Consider the following 15,735-nt stretch of genomic DNA (forward strand, 5'->3'; position numbering starts at 1 on the left):
ACGTTCAAAGAAGATAGAAACAAAATTTATGGGGCACATGGGTGGCTCAGTTAAACATCTGACTTCGGCTGTCAGGATCTCATGGTTCGTGGGTTCAAGCCTTGTTTTGGGCTCTGCGCTCACAGCATGGAGCCTGCTCCAGATCCTCTGTCTTCCTCTCTCTCTGTCTCTCCCCCACCTTGTGCATGCATGTGCACGTGTGCGCGCGCTCTCTCTCTCTCTCTCCTAAAAATGTAAATAAACATTTTAAAAATTTTATGGTATTTTGGTCCTTGCTTTTAAGGGAGAAAAGGTTACTACACAAAATGATAGTAGTATTAGATACAATATAATAAATAGTAGTATTTGTCTCTTTATTATAGCCCACAGCTTCTGTTAGACTTTTTACTGTTGTTGTTATTATTATTATTATTATTATTGTTATTATTTGCTTGCAGGCATGGTTAGACTATGCCAATATAAAATACCTAAAAGTCCTGAAAGAACTTTTTCCTCTTTGTAGGTCATTTTTCTAAGATGCAGTGGTGAATAGGTTTCTCAGAACTGGACCTACCAGGTAGATTAGGCCATATTTGTGTCAGCTCCAAGTGTTCTACAAAGCCAGTTGTGGCATGTTCTTTCAACCCTTGTGGCAAGTGGAATATATTTTTATTAAGTTATGCTCGTTTTTTTTTCTTTTTTTTAATCTTTTTTTAATTTTTAATGTTTATTTTTGAGAGAGAGAGAGAGAGAGAGAGAGTGTGTGTGTGTGTGTGTGTGTGTGTGTGTGTGTGTGTGTGTGAGTGAGCAGTGAGGGGCAGAGAGAGAGGGAGACACAGAATCCGAAGCAGGCTGTAGGCCCTGAACTGTCAGCACAGAGCCCCTCATGGGGCTCCAACCCAAGAACTGCAAGATCGTGATCCGAGCTGAAGTCAGACGCTTAACCGACTGAGCCACCCAGGCACCCCTTCAATCTTTATTTTTGAGAACGCAAGCAGGGAGAAACAGAGAGAGAGGGAGACACAGAATCCAAAGCAGGCTCCAGGCTCTGAGCTGTCAGCACAGAGCCCATCGTGGAGCTTGAACCCACGAACAGTGAAATCATGACCTGAGCCACCTGGGTGCCCCAATTATGCTAGCTTTCTAATAATGCTTTTTCTTAAAGGAAACAAGACCCATTTATTCAAATAGCTAATGATTCATCTGTCCTTCTGGTCAGTTTTTAGTATTTCCTTTTTTTTTTTTTTTTTTTTTTTGGTCGGATTAGTTAAATTCAAGTTGGTACTTGCCTCTTAAAAGCTAGTAAATATATTCTGACTTTAAAATGAATAGAGGTCCCAGCTTCTTTCACAGTATCTTAGAGCTTAAAAATCTACGTAGTTAACAAATATGGACCTACACTTGCTTTCTTGGAAAAACTAAAGTTGATCTTGATAGCCCCAACTGTATTTCAGAAATGAGCTTTCCGGGGTGCCTGGGTGGCTTAGTTGGTTGAGCATCCGACTTCGGCTCAGGTCATGGTCTTGCAGTTCATGGGTTCAAGCTCTGCACTGTGCTCACTGCTGTCAGCGGAGAACCACTTCACATCTCTGTCCACCTCTCTCTCTCTCTCTCTCTCTCTCTCTCTGCCCCTCCACCACTTGCGCTCTCTCTCAAAAATAAACATTATGAAAATATTTTTTAAGAAATTGGCTTTCTGTGTTAAAATAATTACAGCTACAGTTTCACTAAAAAGCTTTTTTCTGAGAATTTCTGTATTGTGTGGTGATATTCTTCTCCTACTACAGAACCAGTCTGTGCAGTTCATGTGAAAAAACCTTCAGGTATGTTTGTTTTTATAACATAATTCTGCCCTCCTACTTACTTCCTCTTTCTTGTGGGTCTTTCCACATTCCCATGTGTCCTCACCCAATTTGGGAGCAGTAAGGTAGATGAACATAGAAACGAAGGGTTTATTAGAGTTCTCAAGTCAGTGATCATTTTGGTTTCTTTACTTGTCCCAGTGTCTTGAATTGATAATGTTACATAATCATAGGATGTTATAGAAAATATACTGACTTACTACCTGAAAACTGTAAGCCAGTCATTATCTGTTTTCCTGGAGAAATAGGTGGTGTTTTTATACCTCTTATTTGGAGCACAAAGGGTACAGGTTGAAGGGGTGGGTTTTATTCTGAACCATAGGAGTATAAAATAACTATGAGGACAGATGTAGTAGAACATAATTAACACCACATCTGGACTAGAAAAACATGCTAAGAAGCAGCAACTCAACTAGCAGTCAATGAGAGCATATCTCACACAGTTAAAATGAGTTAGAATGATACATCATATAGTAGATGGAATAATTAACCACAGTGGCTGTCTATATAGTGATCAAGTCAGATATGCCTTGATATTAGACTACCTGACTGCCACTTATCAGTAGTATGAATTCAAGCAAATCACTTTATCTTACTTTGCATGAGTGTTTATAAGGTGAAGATAATAACACATCTATCTTTGTTTGATATACACATATACACACACTCATTCACTCACACAGCACTGAGAACATGGTGTCTCTCTTCCTCCCTCCCTCCCTCCCTCCCTCCCTCACACACACACACACACACACACACACACACACACACACAGCCCTCAATAAATGTTAAGCTTCTTTCCTTTTTTTTGCTTAAACTTTCTTATACTACCATAAGAGGTTAAACAAGGTTAGCAAAGTTAATGATGCTAAATTCAGTATTTGTTAACAGCGAATATTTGTGTTAAAGTAATAAGTCTAGTTTGTTTTGCAAGAGTTAGCTAGTTATGTCTGTTATTTTAGTTTTTTTCCAATGGTGATAATCATTTTATGATACATATTGAGTGTCCTCATCATTTTATCCTTATTAGGCTTGTGTTATGCTTTCAGAAAATTACAAATTTATCCATTCCATTCTTTGTGACGTTTTCTAATCTTAATTTTTTTATCTATTTTTTTCTTATCCAAATGTAATAGAAACTGCTTTCTCTAAACTACATTTGGTCTTTTGACATTTTTCTTCGTTTAATAACAGTTATAATTTCTTCTGTCTTCATATGACTTAAATTTCTTCTTCTGAGGTATTTCTTAGAAATGTTGCTTAATATATGTCCGCCTCTTCTACTTAAGCTCTTACTTCACTCTTGTGAGTCACTTAGAGGAAATACATTTAAATGAAAAAAATTGCATTTTAAAAATTAGAATCTCTATTTGTCTTTGAAGGATCCACTCTGTGGTAAAAATAACAGCTGAAGTATTATAGGTGCAGATAAAGTTTAACCGATACTGTTACCACTTGAAACTTGGATTTTTCCTGAGTACTTAGAGAAATTGATCTTAAAATATTAAATATAAGGTTTGTGATCTTACATCGTTTCATTTATACATTAAATCTTAACAGTTATGCTCTGCTTTGTCTTCAGAATCAGACAGCAACCATTTATCAGAAAAACAAAGAGCAATTAAAAGAGAGAGAATGCTGGGCACCTGGGTGGCTCAGTCTGTTGAGCATCTAACTCTTGGTTTTGGCTCAGGTCATGATTTCACAGTTTGTGGATTTGAGCCCTACACTGGGCTCTGTGTTGATGACACAGAGCCTGTTTGGGATGCTTTCTCTCTCCTTCTCTCTGCACCTCCCCTACTCACTCTTTCTGTCTCAAAATAAATAAATTAAACATTTTTAAAAAATAGAGAATATTTAGCATTCATTTCCAGTTTGAATTTTTTTTTTTTTTTTTTGGAAAGCGATTTTGCAAGCGTGCAAGCAGGGGAGGGGGTCAGAGGGAGTAAGGTTAGGGAAGGAGGGAGAGACGATGAGAGAATCTTAAGCAGGCTCCAGGCTTAGTGTGGAGCCCAGCGAGGGCTTGATCCCAAGACCCTGGGATCGTGACCTGAGCTGAAATAAAGAGTCAGAGGCTCATCTGACTGAGCATTCCAGGTGCCCCTCCAGTTTGAATTTAAAACTCTGCTTTACCCTCACTATTGAAACCTACTTATTTTCTGTGACAGTGTGATTCACAGTCCATTTTGCATGGAAAAGATTGTGAGATTTAAAAAAAAAAAAAAAAAAGGCAACTTAATACAGAAATATGAGAGGGTCACCCCCCTAACAAAATCATACAGTCTTTCAAGGTCCAGTTCAAGAGCTACCTTCCCTGAATTGACACTATTTTGCTGATTTTCAAAGTTGGAAAATGGTAGCTTTAGGATTCTGGTGCTCCCAGAATGGTTTTTATTATTTTTTAATGGCAGTCCATATAATGATTATATTCCTATTTTTTGTTTTTATTTATAATTTATTTTCATAAAGCATATGCAGTATCATCTAGAGTTTGAGCCTAGATAAGAAAGTCATGAGGAATTTATATTGGCTAGAAAATGTTTTTTAAATTGTCATTTGACCTATTCAGTTTTTTCTTTTTCCTTTTTTTAAAAAATTTAAAAAAAAACATTTTTTAATGTTTATTTGAGAGAGAGAGAGAGAAAGAAAGAAAACATGAGTGGGGGAGGGGCAGAGAGAGAGGGAGGCACAGAATCTGAGGCAGGCTCCAGGCTTTGAGCTTTCAGCACAGAGCCCGACACATGGCTGGAACTCATGAACCATGAGATTGTGACCTGAGCCACAGGTGGACGCTCAGTGGATTGAGCCACCCAGGCTCCCCATACCTACTCAGTTTTTCATGGTTTAATTAAAAAAAGTTTTCCATGACTTTTAGGTTAGGAATAGAAGCCAAGATTTATTATACTGCATGATAACATTTACTACAGAATCTATATATTGCCTCTGATTGGACTATTAAATTTGGTTTCAATGAACCAAACCTTGGAATAACATTTTTTAAAACATTCTTTTTGAAAAAGAAATCAAGAAGAAAACCATGGTCTGGAGCAAGACAATGTGTGTTATGACTTTAATATACGGTTATCTTTTCAGGCTCATGAGAGGCTAGAAGATTCAAAACTAGAAGCTGTCAGTGACAATAACTTAGAATTAGTCAATGAAATTCTTGAAGATATCACTCCTTTAATAAATGTGGATGAAAATGTGGCAGAACTGGTTGGTATACTCAAAGAGCCTCACTTCCAGGTAAACTTTGCCTATTCTTCTTCTTCCCAAGTCCCCTGTATTCCCAAAGTATTCTCTTTTAATAGTTAAGTTCCAGCTTAAGGTGATATATTTAAGATTTTTTAGAGCCATATTTTGTAAATATGTGAATTCCAACTTAGGTATTTTACTACCCTGATACACTGAGGATACAAAAACAGACACACATAACTAAAACACAGTACATAAATGTATAGCAAAAAGACATCAGAATGGATTTTCCTTTGTGTAATTAAAACCAGCCTTGATTCACCATCAGAACGCATGCTAAAGATGTTTTTCTTACTGTGATAATGGATTTTTATTCCTCACTACCAGTTTCACAGCCTTCCTTGTTAAAGCTGTTGCAGTATTGCTTCTGAGACTGAGATGCAATCGATGACCTTGGAATAAGAGAGGACTGTGTAAGAATAGAAACTTATCCATAGCATATCCTCCACAGGTGCAAAAAAATAAATACAATTGAAGCATTGGCCTGTATCAGTGAAGAGTTAACCTGTTAACAAAGAGTCAGTTTCAGAAGAGAAAGGGAAGGAGGCGGGGAGGTTTCTTATAAACCCATAATTAAGTGTGGTATTGAGACATTGTTCGAAAAATAAATGAATAGAAGAGAATAAAAATCCCAGAAATCTATCCACATATATACGGCAGCTTGATTTATGACAGATACTGCATTTTAGGGGAGAAAGAATGGACCGTTCAATAAGTGGTGCTGCGATAGAAGAATAAAGTGTCACCTGCTTTCACTGCAAATCTTAACATTGAAAATCAAATGGCAAAACCCCTTTGGTTTTTCTCAGGAACTTTCTATGACCCTTCAACAATGTGGCTGCAAAATATGAAGGTTGATAGTGAAATGATTTCTCCATGAATCAGGATCTTAAGTACAAAAAAAAAAAAGACAGTTTTTGGAGACATCTTATGTTGGTACTAGTTGATTAAGGTCTTATAAGTCAGAGTGAACTATTTGGGCCTTATCCTGAGAACAGTGGGAAACCATGAGAAGGGAAAAAAGAGGAGTATGTAAGGATTTTCAAGTTTTAACCCATAAAATCAGCAGGACTTGGTGATTGGTTACATGTGGTGTAGTTGCAGAAGAGGGATGTGGGAAGTTGACAAGGGTAAGATTTCTGAAAAATAATTGGTGGCCCTCACTGAGATGAGGAACACTCTAGAAGAAACTGATATGTTAATGTTAAGGTAACTGGCCATGTTAAGTTTGTGATATCTCAAGCATCTGGTAGAGCTTTCAGGCATGCTATATATTTTTCATAAATATGTAAATTTAATAAGTATATGAATTTATATAAAGTTCAATAAATATAATTAGAAAATACTAGCAAAAATTTTTAAATTAAGACATTGTGTTCTTAGTACCCAGAACACTACTGTACTATTCTAGTGCATATTCCTCCATACTTTTTCTGTGCATATACATACGTATTTTTTTCTTTAGTGATTGAGATCCTTTTGCACAAGGTACTTTGTAACTTACCTTTTTTTTTCCAGTCATTAATTTCCACTTTTCCATTTCAGTGAATCTTTATCTCATGTAATATGCATATTCTATTCATCTCCATTTGACAACAAAATATTCTTTACAGCTGGTTGTACTTATGGGTTTCCAACCTAGACCCATGTTTGCCATTTGATTGGACCATCTATTCTCCCTTGATTATGATGTTGACCTCTTAAGAGACCAGGCCACTGCCCTCCAGAATATCCCACTGTCTGGATGAGTCTGGTAGTCTCTTTGCTGTGTTGCTTACTTATCCCTTCTATTTCCTATAAATAGAAGTTCTAAAAGGTTGATGATTCAAGTTAATTATTTGGAATTAGAATGCATCATTAGTGATGTGATGCAACATGAATTAAACTACATCAGAAGATGTGTGACACCTAGTTAGCCCACCATTATTAATGCTGAGATTGGTCCCTTGATTAAAGGCAAAGACAGTCAAATCCTTCTTTTGAAATATTCTTCACTAGGACATAATCTAGTGTGTTATTATTCTTGCATTATACAAATGCTATTTCTTGTCCAACCATTTATCTACTTATCAACACAAATTAATGCTTGCCTGAATCAGTATTTTCATTAGAGGCTTCAAAATGACATTTTTCTGTTTCACTCATTTTATATTTTATAGCTGGTATTCTCTTATAAAGAGTAGAGTGTTTCCTTTTCAACTGGGTTATTTACTTATCACATAATGCATTTCATAAAAGAGAAGTGCCTGATCCTTCCCTTCACCAATTTTCAAAGTAAAGAATTGTTTAAAATAGCAGTCTCGAATGGTAACAGATGAGGTTTTCAGTCCTTCTGTTTTTGAAATAGGATTGTGCAATTATGGATTTTTCATTAATTCAGTATGTTTCAATATTCTACAGTCCTTACATTTTTTGATTTTGAGGTTATCATGACTTTGGCTAGTTGTGGACAAATTTTTAGTCTATGAATCTGAAGCTCATGAGAGTTCTGGAAGTAATCAATGTATAAGTAGTGGTGCAGTCACAGGAGTAGATAATATTACCTAAGAAGAGGACAAAGGATGAAAACGAAACAGCCCAGTTTAGAGGTTTCAGCACCTTCTAGCTTTTATAAGAATAATCTTTACATGTGGATTAGTGAATTTTTCTTGTGGAAATTTTCTTTAGTCACTTACAGCATATTTTCATGAAATGACCAGAAATTACCAATTAAACTCATATCCTGATTGCTTCTATTCTGAATCTGTTGACATTTTCTTCCTTCTTTCTATTTTGATTTGTCTTTGAACTTGCATTGCATCCACTCACAAAAATAACTTTTCAGCTCAGTTTTATGTTGGGTATACACAATTATAGTATAAATGAAAAACTAAAATAAATACACAAAAAATTGTAAGAAATTCCTAGAAAGCTAGATCAAAGTCATCCTTTATGATAGCACATAGTAAATGTAGGAGGTAAAATTATATTCAGGACCATTACTAGCTCATTAGTTTTTTTTTTCCCTTAAAATATATGTTTTACAGACTAAGCCTTTCTCAGTAATAGAACATCTCTTATCACTGATATGCAAATATTTATCCATTTTCTATTGGATATCTTTTTAGCAGACATTTTGTACATGTAAAGAATTAATATAACAATTTTAGAGTAAAAATGAGGGTCTGTACCATTTGAATTTGTATGATACCTAATAAACAGGGATTGATGATAAATAATGATGATATTGCTGATGACAATGGCAGCAGTGAAAGCCAGTGCCTTCAGTGCACCTTACTTTGAAGACTAGGTTCAGTTTCCTCTGAACATTTTTTTTTTTTAAAAAATCATAAAACTCTGTCAGTCTCTCCAAATCTTTTAAAACAAGGAATATAATACTATTTATGTTACTGAAACTATTTATATTTCTTTAAAAGATTCTGTTGCCTTTGATTTAACTCATATTTTAGAATTTAATAATGTGTGCCTTGGAATATTTTAGCACTCCACTGGGATAATTAACTCTTTATTTTTTAATAACTTATTCCATCAATAACCAATAACCACAGGCTGTTTTGAATCCTTATAGTCACTCTTGGAGGCCCATGATATTGTGGCATCAAAATGTTATGATTCACCTCCATCAAGCCCAGAAATGAATAATTCTTCTATCAATAATCAGTTATTACCAGTAGATGCCATTCGTATTCTTGGTATTCACAAAAGAGCTGGGGAGCCATTGGTGAGTAGATATATCAATGCCTTTTAAAATTTGAAATCTGACATATTTGTGGCTTATTCACTATCTCATTTTTTTCTTTTTCCTAATTTGTATTACTATGAAAATTTTAATTCATGTTTATCTGTTTTATCAGTGTTTTTTGGCTTGTATATAAATACACAACTAATGCTCTCTCAACTTAATATAGCATACAAAATTAAACAAAAAAAAAAAGTTAAACTGAATAGAGGCCAGAAGTTTGCTAATGGGCAGCAAAAATTACAGGAGATAACGATACTCCATTTCTTCCTATACCCTTTGAAGAAATGAACTCAAGTTGCTTGCTAATTATAGTATCAAAATACAGAAGAAAGTTATTAAAAAGTGAAGGCATTGGGGCGCCTGGGTGGCTCAGTCGGTTAAGTGTTTGACTTGAGCTCAGGTCATGATCTCACAGTTCGTGAGTTCAAACCCCACATCTGGCTCTGTGCTGACAGCTCAGAGCCTGGAGCCTGCTTTGGCTTCTGTGTCTCCCTCTCTCTTTGCCCCTCCTCCACTCATGCGCTCATGCTCTCTCGCTCTCTCTCTCTCTCTCTCTCTCTCTCTCAAAAATAAGTAAACATTAAAAAAATATTTAAGAAAATGGGATATTGGGAGAGGAGAGAACATGGGAAAAAATGGAAACAATTCACTGACCTACTTTTAGTATTAGTTTTTTATATACATATTCATGAATATTTAAGATTTCTTCCTGGTAATATAAAATCAGTGATAATTCTGTTTTTTATTTCCTTTAGGGTGTAACATTTAGGGTCGAAAATAATGACCTGGTAATTGCCCGAATCCTTCATGGGGGAATGATAGATCGACAAGGTCTGCTTCATGTGGGAGACATCATTAAAGAAGTCAATGGCCATGAGGTTGGAAACAATCCAAAGGAATTACAAGAATTATTGAAAAATATTAGTGGAAGTGTCACCCTAAAAATTTTACCAAGCTATAGAGATACCATAACTCCTCAACAGGTTAGCAATAAAATTCTTGGTAATATTAAGAATACTTTCATTTCTTTAATAACACTGTTGGGTATAACTGCCACTTGCTAATTTTTTTTGCTAAAGAGAAAACTATGATTTCCATGTTCTGAATTGCCTTATTTTGTCAGGAGTGAATTTTTGAATTTTTAAATTTTTAAACAATTAACACTATCTTATTATAAAGGAAGGATAAAGAAATGTCTTTGTGAGCACTATGAACCTTAGTATTATAAAATCTATGGCTCAGTATCAGAAAAATCATGAAGCCTTTTAGTCATTAATCTAGCGAACATTTTTGATACCTGTCATGTTCTGGGCATTGTATTAGGCCCTGTGAGAGCATAAGATATAGCTCCAATTAGCTCTTGCTTAGTATTCATGTGATGGGCTAAATTGGGAATGTGGCCAGAAAGAGAGGATGGGTATAGATTGAGAAAAACCTTGAATACGTGGTTTGTACACATTTGACCTGATTTTTATAACTAACTTTTAGGTAAAGTAGATTATTGAACAGGGGAACGTTTTAATGACACTTTTCATCTAACTTCATCATGTTAAGTGAACTTCCAAACGGAGAGAAATGATATCGTGTAACCCAGAAGCAGAATTTTAGAGATGTGAGGAGGTGATTTGTGAGAGACAACTCTAATGGAAAGTTAATACTGACTTCAAATACCAATGCTGCCACTTACTAGCTTAGCCTCTCTCATGCTTGGTTGTCTCATGTATGTAGTTAGGGATAATATTTATTTTCTCAAAAGATATTATGAGGATTAAATGAGTTAATTCATACTTCATACTCTCATAGCCATGGCTGGCACATAGCGCTCAACACATAGCTGCTGCTATTGTTGTGATGGTGATGATGAGGTAGTGGTGGTGTAATAGAATTGTAGAGAAAGAAAAGTAAAAATGTGATTGCAGAAAAATATTTGGCAGTCATGGTGGGGTGTTGGAACTGAGGAGATTTTCAAACCTAGATAATATAGACATAGGAAATATCTATCCATGTTTCAGATTGATGCCTTTAATTTTTCAACTTTATTCCACAAATTTATTGTTTCATGAGTAAGTGAAGTTGTAAGTTTTTACGTAAGATACTGCCAATGGTCTTATTTTCAATATGAGAACTTAAAAGTCTATATAATTCTTTGAAATATATGGATAACATGTTAAATACCTGTTATACATTGTTCATTGATGGATAGGATAGCTCTGAGTTCTCCCAGAGGTAAGCATGCTAACCTTTACAACTCCAGGCTTTATTTAGGCCTCACTGGTTGCAAGAACTCATGAACTTTGGATGCTCTCGCTTTCCAAGCCAGTTGCTCCAGGGATTCATTTTCCCCATGTGCTTCCCTGTGTGCTTGTCTGTCTCTTCCCTCCTCCATGACCACGGCTCCCTCCCCATTGCAGTGGCCAGGATCCTTTTCTCTCCAGGTCTTGTCTCCATACTTCCTACCTTCTTCACTGTGGCCTCTTCTGTACCTTTAGTTATGGAATTTGTTCTGCCACTCTTCAGGTAGATTTCTGGTGTATTTAGGATGATTTGATAGTTATGTAGTTGTATTCGTAGGATAAGGCAAGCCTAGGGACCTCCTACTCCTCCACCATCCTCCTTCAATAGGATAGAATATTTAGTCATGGATTTTATTATGTATATTTGACTTCTGAAAATAAATAGGTTTGTCATGAACTTTGGTTGAGGTGAAGGTAGAGACCTTGTCTTCAGAGAAAAGAATCATGAAAAGAAATGGGTATTTGAAATTAGACATTTCACATCAGTAGTACCTCTCAGACCACCTGCATTTCTCAACTGGCACATTTCCTTTTGGATCTGAGTAGTATGGAAAAGTAGTATCTAAGATTTATTTATTATTTTTATTATGTTGTGATAGGAAGATTATCTTTCCCTCCCTGTGGTTTAAACCAAGAATCTTCCCAGTTTACCAAGGCTGTCCTGGATTTTTACAGGCAAGATAAATTTTTATAATATTAATATGTTACCTGTTAGCACTTTGGCTCAAATTCCTTTGTAGATTCTGCACCTTGTGAACTGATCTGAATAGTGTGAAGTGCCAGTATATTTAGTCCCATCTTAGGCATAAATTTATCCCCATCCCATGCCTTCTCAAACTCTTTTACTAGCCTTTAGAACTGGGAGAAAAGATTTAATGGGTTAGGAGAGGTCATCCAAGCCTGAGGCAGTTCTTGGGCCTATCCTAGGATAAAAAAGAAAAGAGACTATAATATGAAGGCTTCCAAAGGAGAGCTAAATAAAACATGTTTAAAGTGAGTAAGGAAATGATTACTAATTATGTTGGAACAAAAGGCATTACCAGTGCCTCTCCTGAGCAAACTATGGTCATCTTTCCTAAGAAAAGTTATGGAGAGGCAAGAGAATTTAGCCTCTTCAACTCTTTCAATAGAAGCTTCATCATGTAGTCCTGGTGGGCCTATCTTAACTCTTCCTCTGAACTGCTGTGAGAGCAAAGGGAAGCCAGGAGCTCCCTCTCCCTGGTGGTGTGTTTCAAAGCATGAGCAGTAGATCATTTTTATCAGAATCATTTGAGGTGCTTATTAAAAATCCAAAATTTTTCATTAGGCCTGAGGATCTATAATTTTAAATTTGAGACCAAGGTGAATTAGAAGTTGTAGCTAATTCTGAAGTTCTTCGACTTATGTAAAATGGGTTTGTTCCAAAAGGCTGTTCATAATTCCATTTGTTCATTAAAGCCAAACTGATAGGAATTCTCATTCATCTTTGAGGCCACCATGAGCTAGGTACCAAAAATATAAGAAAATAAATTATGGTTCCATTTCACTCAAGGATATGCATGTAAAATTTTTCAACAAAATATTAGCAAATGAAATTTCATGATGTATAAAAAGATAACAGGATACGTCCAAGTTGGATTTGTCCCATGTGTGGTAGGATGGTTTCATACTGGAAATCAATATGTGTAACCAAGCACATTAGCAGATTTAAAGAGAAAAACCTCAGTGCAGAATTTGATAAAATTTAATACATATTCATGATGTTTTTTAAAAGGATGAGTAAATTGAGAACAAGAGGGAAGTTCCTTAATCTTAATTTTTAAAAAACACTAGATAAAATACTATTCTGGATAGGTAAATATTAGAATCATTCTCTTTAATATCAGGAACTGAAATCTCAGCTGGTCTGCCTAAGACCATTTGGGTGCAACCCCATTCCCCCACAAAGCCTCATTTCTACTCCAACAAGATGTAAGAAACTATCATAAACTAAGAGAAGCTTGCAGACTTCAGACATTATTATGCAGTGGTAAAAAAGAACTGCCCTGAGATGGTATACAGAGTAACAGATGACATAACAAATATCTGTTATAATAAGTGATATCATTTTTCAGTTCTTCTTAAAGAAACTAAGAATAAACAGTATCTCTGATATTAAGGAGGTAAGTATATTTGCAGACTAGGGAATGGTTATCTACTTTAATAATCCTAATGTTCAGACATTTCTAGAAGCAAACATTTTTACCATTACCAGCCGTGTCAAGACATAGCAGCTGACAGAAATGCCACCCAGCTTCTTAGACCAGTGTGGGTATTGCAAAGCTTAAGGACACCGCAGTGGCTGGATGGAAAAGCACCACTTGCTATTGGGGAGAAGGGTGATCTTGTTCAGGATTTTGATGAGGCTTCCAATAATTAGGCAAACAATTGACTAAATTTGTTTAAAAAAATAATAAAGCTTCAATAATTTTGACTGCTTTAAAAATGTTTGTTTAGGATGAATATATATAATGTTGAAGTATAGAAACCTATAGTATCTTAAATTCTGCTTTTTAATTATTGCTTATACGCCATTATTTGTTTGTAGTTAGTTAAGTCAAAGAAGCCAGAATATGAAGTTTAAAAGAATGATTAACAAAGTCTTACCTAGTTAAAAAAGTAAGAACTAGGAGAAGGATGTTCACAACACTACTTCTATTTAATATTTTATTGAGAGTTTCATAAGCACAAAAAGACAAATTATAGAAGCCAGAAATTTGGAAAGGAGAAAATAAAACTTCGTATTTTTAAGTAGCATGATTTTTTTTTTTGCAAAGAACACCCCAAGACTATAAATTATTAGAAATAAGAGAGTTTAGCAAAATATTTGAAAATAAGATTAATATACAAAAGTAACCTCTATTTCTGTATGTCATCAACAAACATCAAGAAATGTAACCAAGACAAACATCGTTTACAGCAGAGTCAGAGAATGTCACATTTATGTCTAGGAATAAATCTAACAAAAATATTCAAGGCCCCTACACACACACACACACACACACACACACACACACACACACAAATTGTGACGAATTATTATATCATCCTAAATAAATATATCCTGTTCATGGGCAGGAATACAGTATTGTGAACTGTATTCACAAGGCCCCTACACACACACACACACACACACACACACACACACACACACAAATTGTGATGAATTATTATATCATCCTAAATAAATATATCCTGCTCATGGGCAGGAATACAGTATTGTGAACATAGCAGTTTTTCTCAAAATCTTTTAGATTCAGTGAAATTCAATACAAATTCCAATAAGCTTGTTCTTGGTATTTAATAAGATGAATAGCCAAGACACTTGTGAGGCAGAAAAGCAGGAATGTAGCATTACTCATATGTAGAAATTAAGTACCATTGTATTATTGGCATAGGAACAGATAGAATGATCACTGGAATAAAGAGTTCAGAAAGAGAGGTAACACATGTACTACTTTGATGATGTATCTTTCAGTGAGGAGAGACTATTCAGTGGATGAAACTGGTTATTAAATGTGGATAATATATGAAGTTGTGTTCCTGTCAATTTACATACACAAATCAAGTAAAGGGACACAGTATCGGTGAACATATGAAGAGATACTAAAAATCACAGTGTAAAATACCATTTTATACCATTCAGTTGGCAAAAACATACATGTGATTCTACAGTATCTCTTCTGCACTGCTAGTGGCAGTGTAAATTGGTATAAGCACACTGGGTAGGGGAAAGTTCAGCATTATCAGAGTTGAGTGTTCACATATATCAAAATGAATTCCTAGAGCAATTCATATGTATGTACGGCTGGAAACATCTTAACAAGCCTGGAAATATCAAAAGATTTTATGCTATAGTGTGATGCTATTTTTTATGTTTAAAATAGCTGCATAGTTTAAGGAACGCCTATATATGTACAATAAAACTATACAAAAGGAAAGCAAGGTGTTAATGAGCACAAGATTCAGGATAAGGGTTACCCTAGCTGGCAAGCCAAAGTGATCAAATGGATGGAATGAGAGCAGAAGCCCCACTTAGGGTTGTAGCCTCTGTTTTGAGTATAAGTTAAGGCTATTTTTCACATTATTAAAAGAAATAAAATAACCAAAAGTAGGTTTTGCGTGAACCAGTGAATCAAGTGTGATGTAAATTAAGAATAATTAACCTGAACAGTGTAGTTTAATAGATTTTTTTAAATAAATTTTTTTTTTTAATTTTTTTTTTTTTTCCAACGTTTATTTATTTTTGGGACAGAGAGAGACAGAGCATGAACGGGGGAGGGGCAGAGAGAGAGGGAGACATAGAATCGGAAACAGGCTCCAGGCTCTGAGCCATCAGCCCAGAGCCTGACGCGGGGCTCGAACTCACGGACCGCGAGATCGTGACCTGGCTGAAGTCGGACGCTTTAACCGACTGCGCCACCCAGGCGCCCCTCATTTTTTTAAATAAATTTTTTGACGGAAGCTTAAGTGTGTGGCCCACAGATGGATATTTACCAAATAGGAGTGTGAATTGTCCCTCAAAGCTTTTGTAACCAAATATATATTCCAGCCTCCCTGCTCGTTTCAAAATATGTGTGTGGCA

The 15,735-nt window shown here is 35.5% G+C and overlaps 1 protein-coding gene across 1 annotated transcript in view; it reads left to right on the plus strand.

Moving 5' to 3' along the window:
- MPP6 (membrane palmitoylated protein 6) overlaps positions 1 to 15,735 on the plus strand; it is a 112,501-nt gene that overhangs the window by 61,001 nt on the left and 35,765 nt on the right. The window contains exons 3-5 of the mRNA XM_030308108.1: positions 4,935 to 5,087; positions 8,665 to 8,817; positions 9,594 to 9,821. Of these exons, the coding sequence (XP_030163968.1) occupies positions 4,935 to 5,087; positions 8,665 to 8,817; positions 9,594 to 9,821 (534 nt within the window). The remainder of the gene's footprint in view (positions 1 to 4,934; positions 5,088 to 8,664; positions 8,818 to 9,593; positions 9,822 to 15,735) is intronic.

This window comes from Lynx canadensis, chromosome A2 (genome assembly GCF_007474595.2).
Source record: "Lynx canadensis isolate LIC74 chromosome A2, mLynCan4.pri.v2, whole genome shotgun sequence".
NCBI lineage: Eukaryota > Metazoa > Chordata > Mammalia > Carnivora > Felidae > Lynx > Lynx canadensis.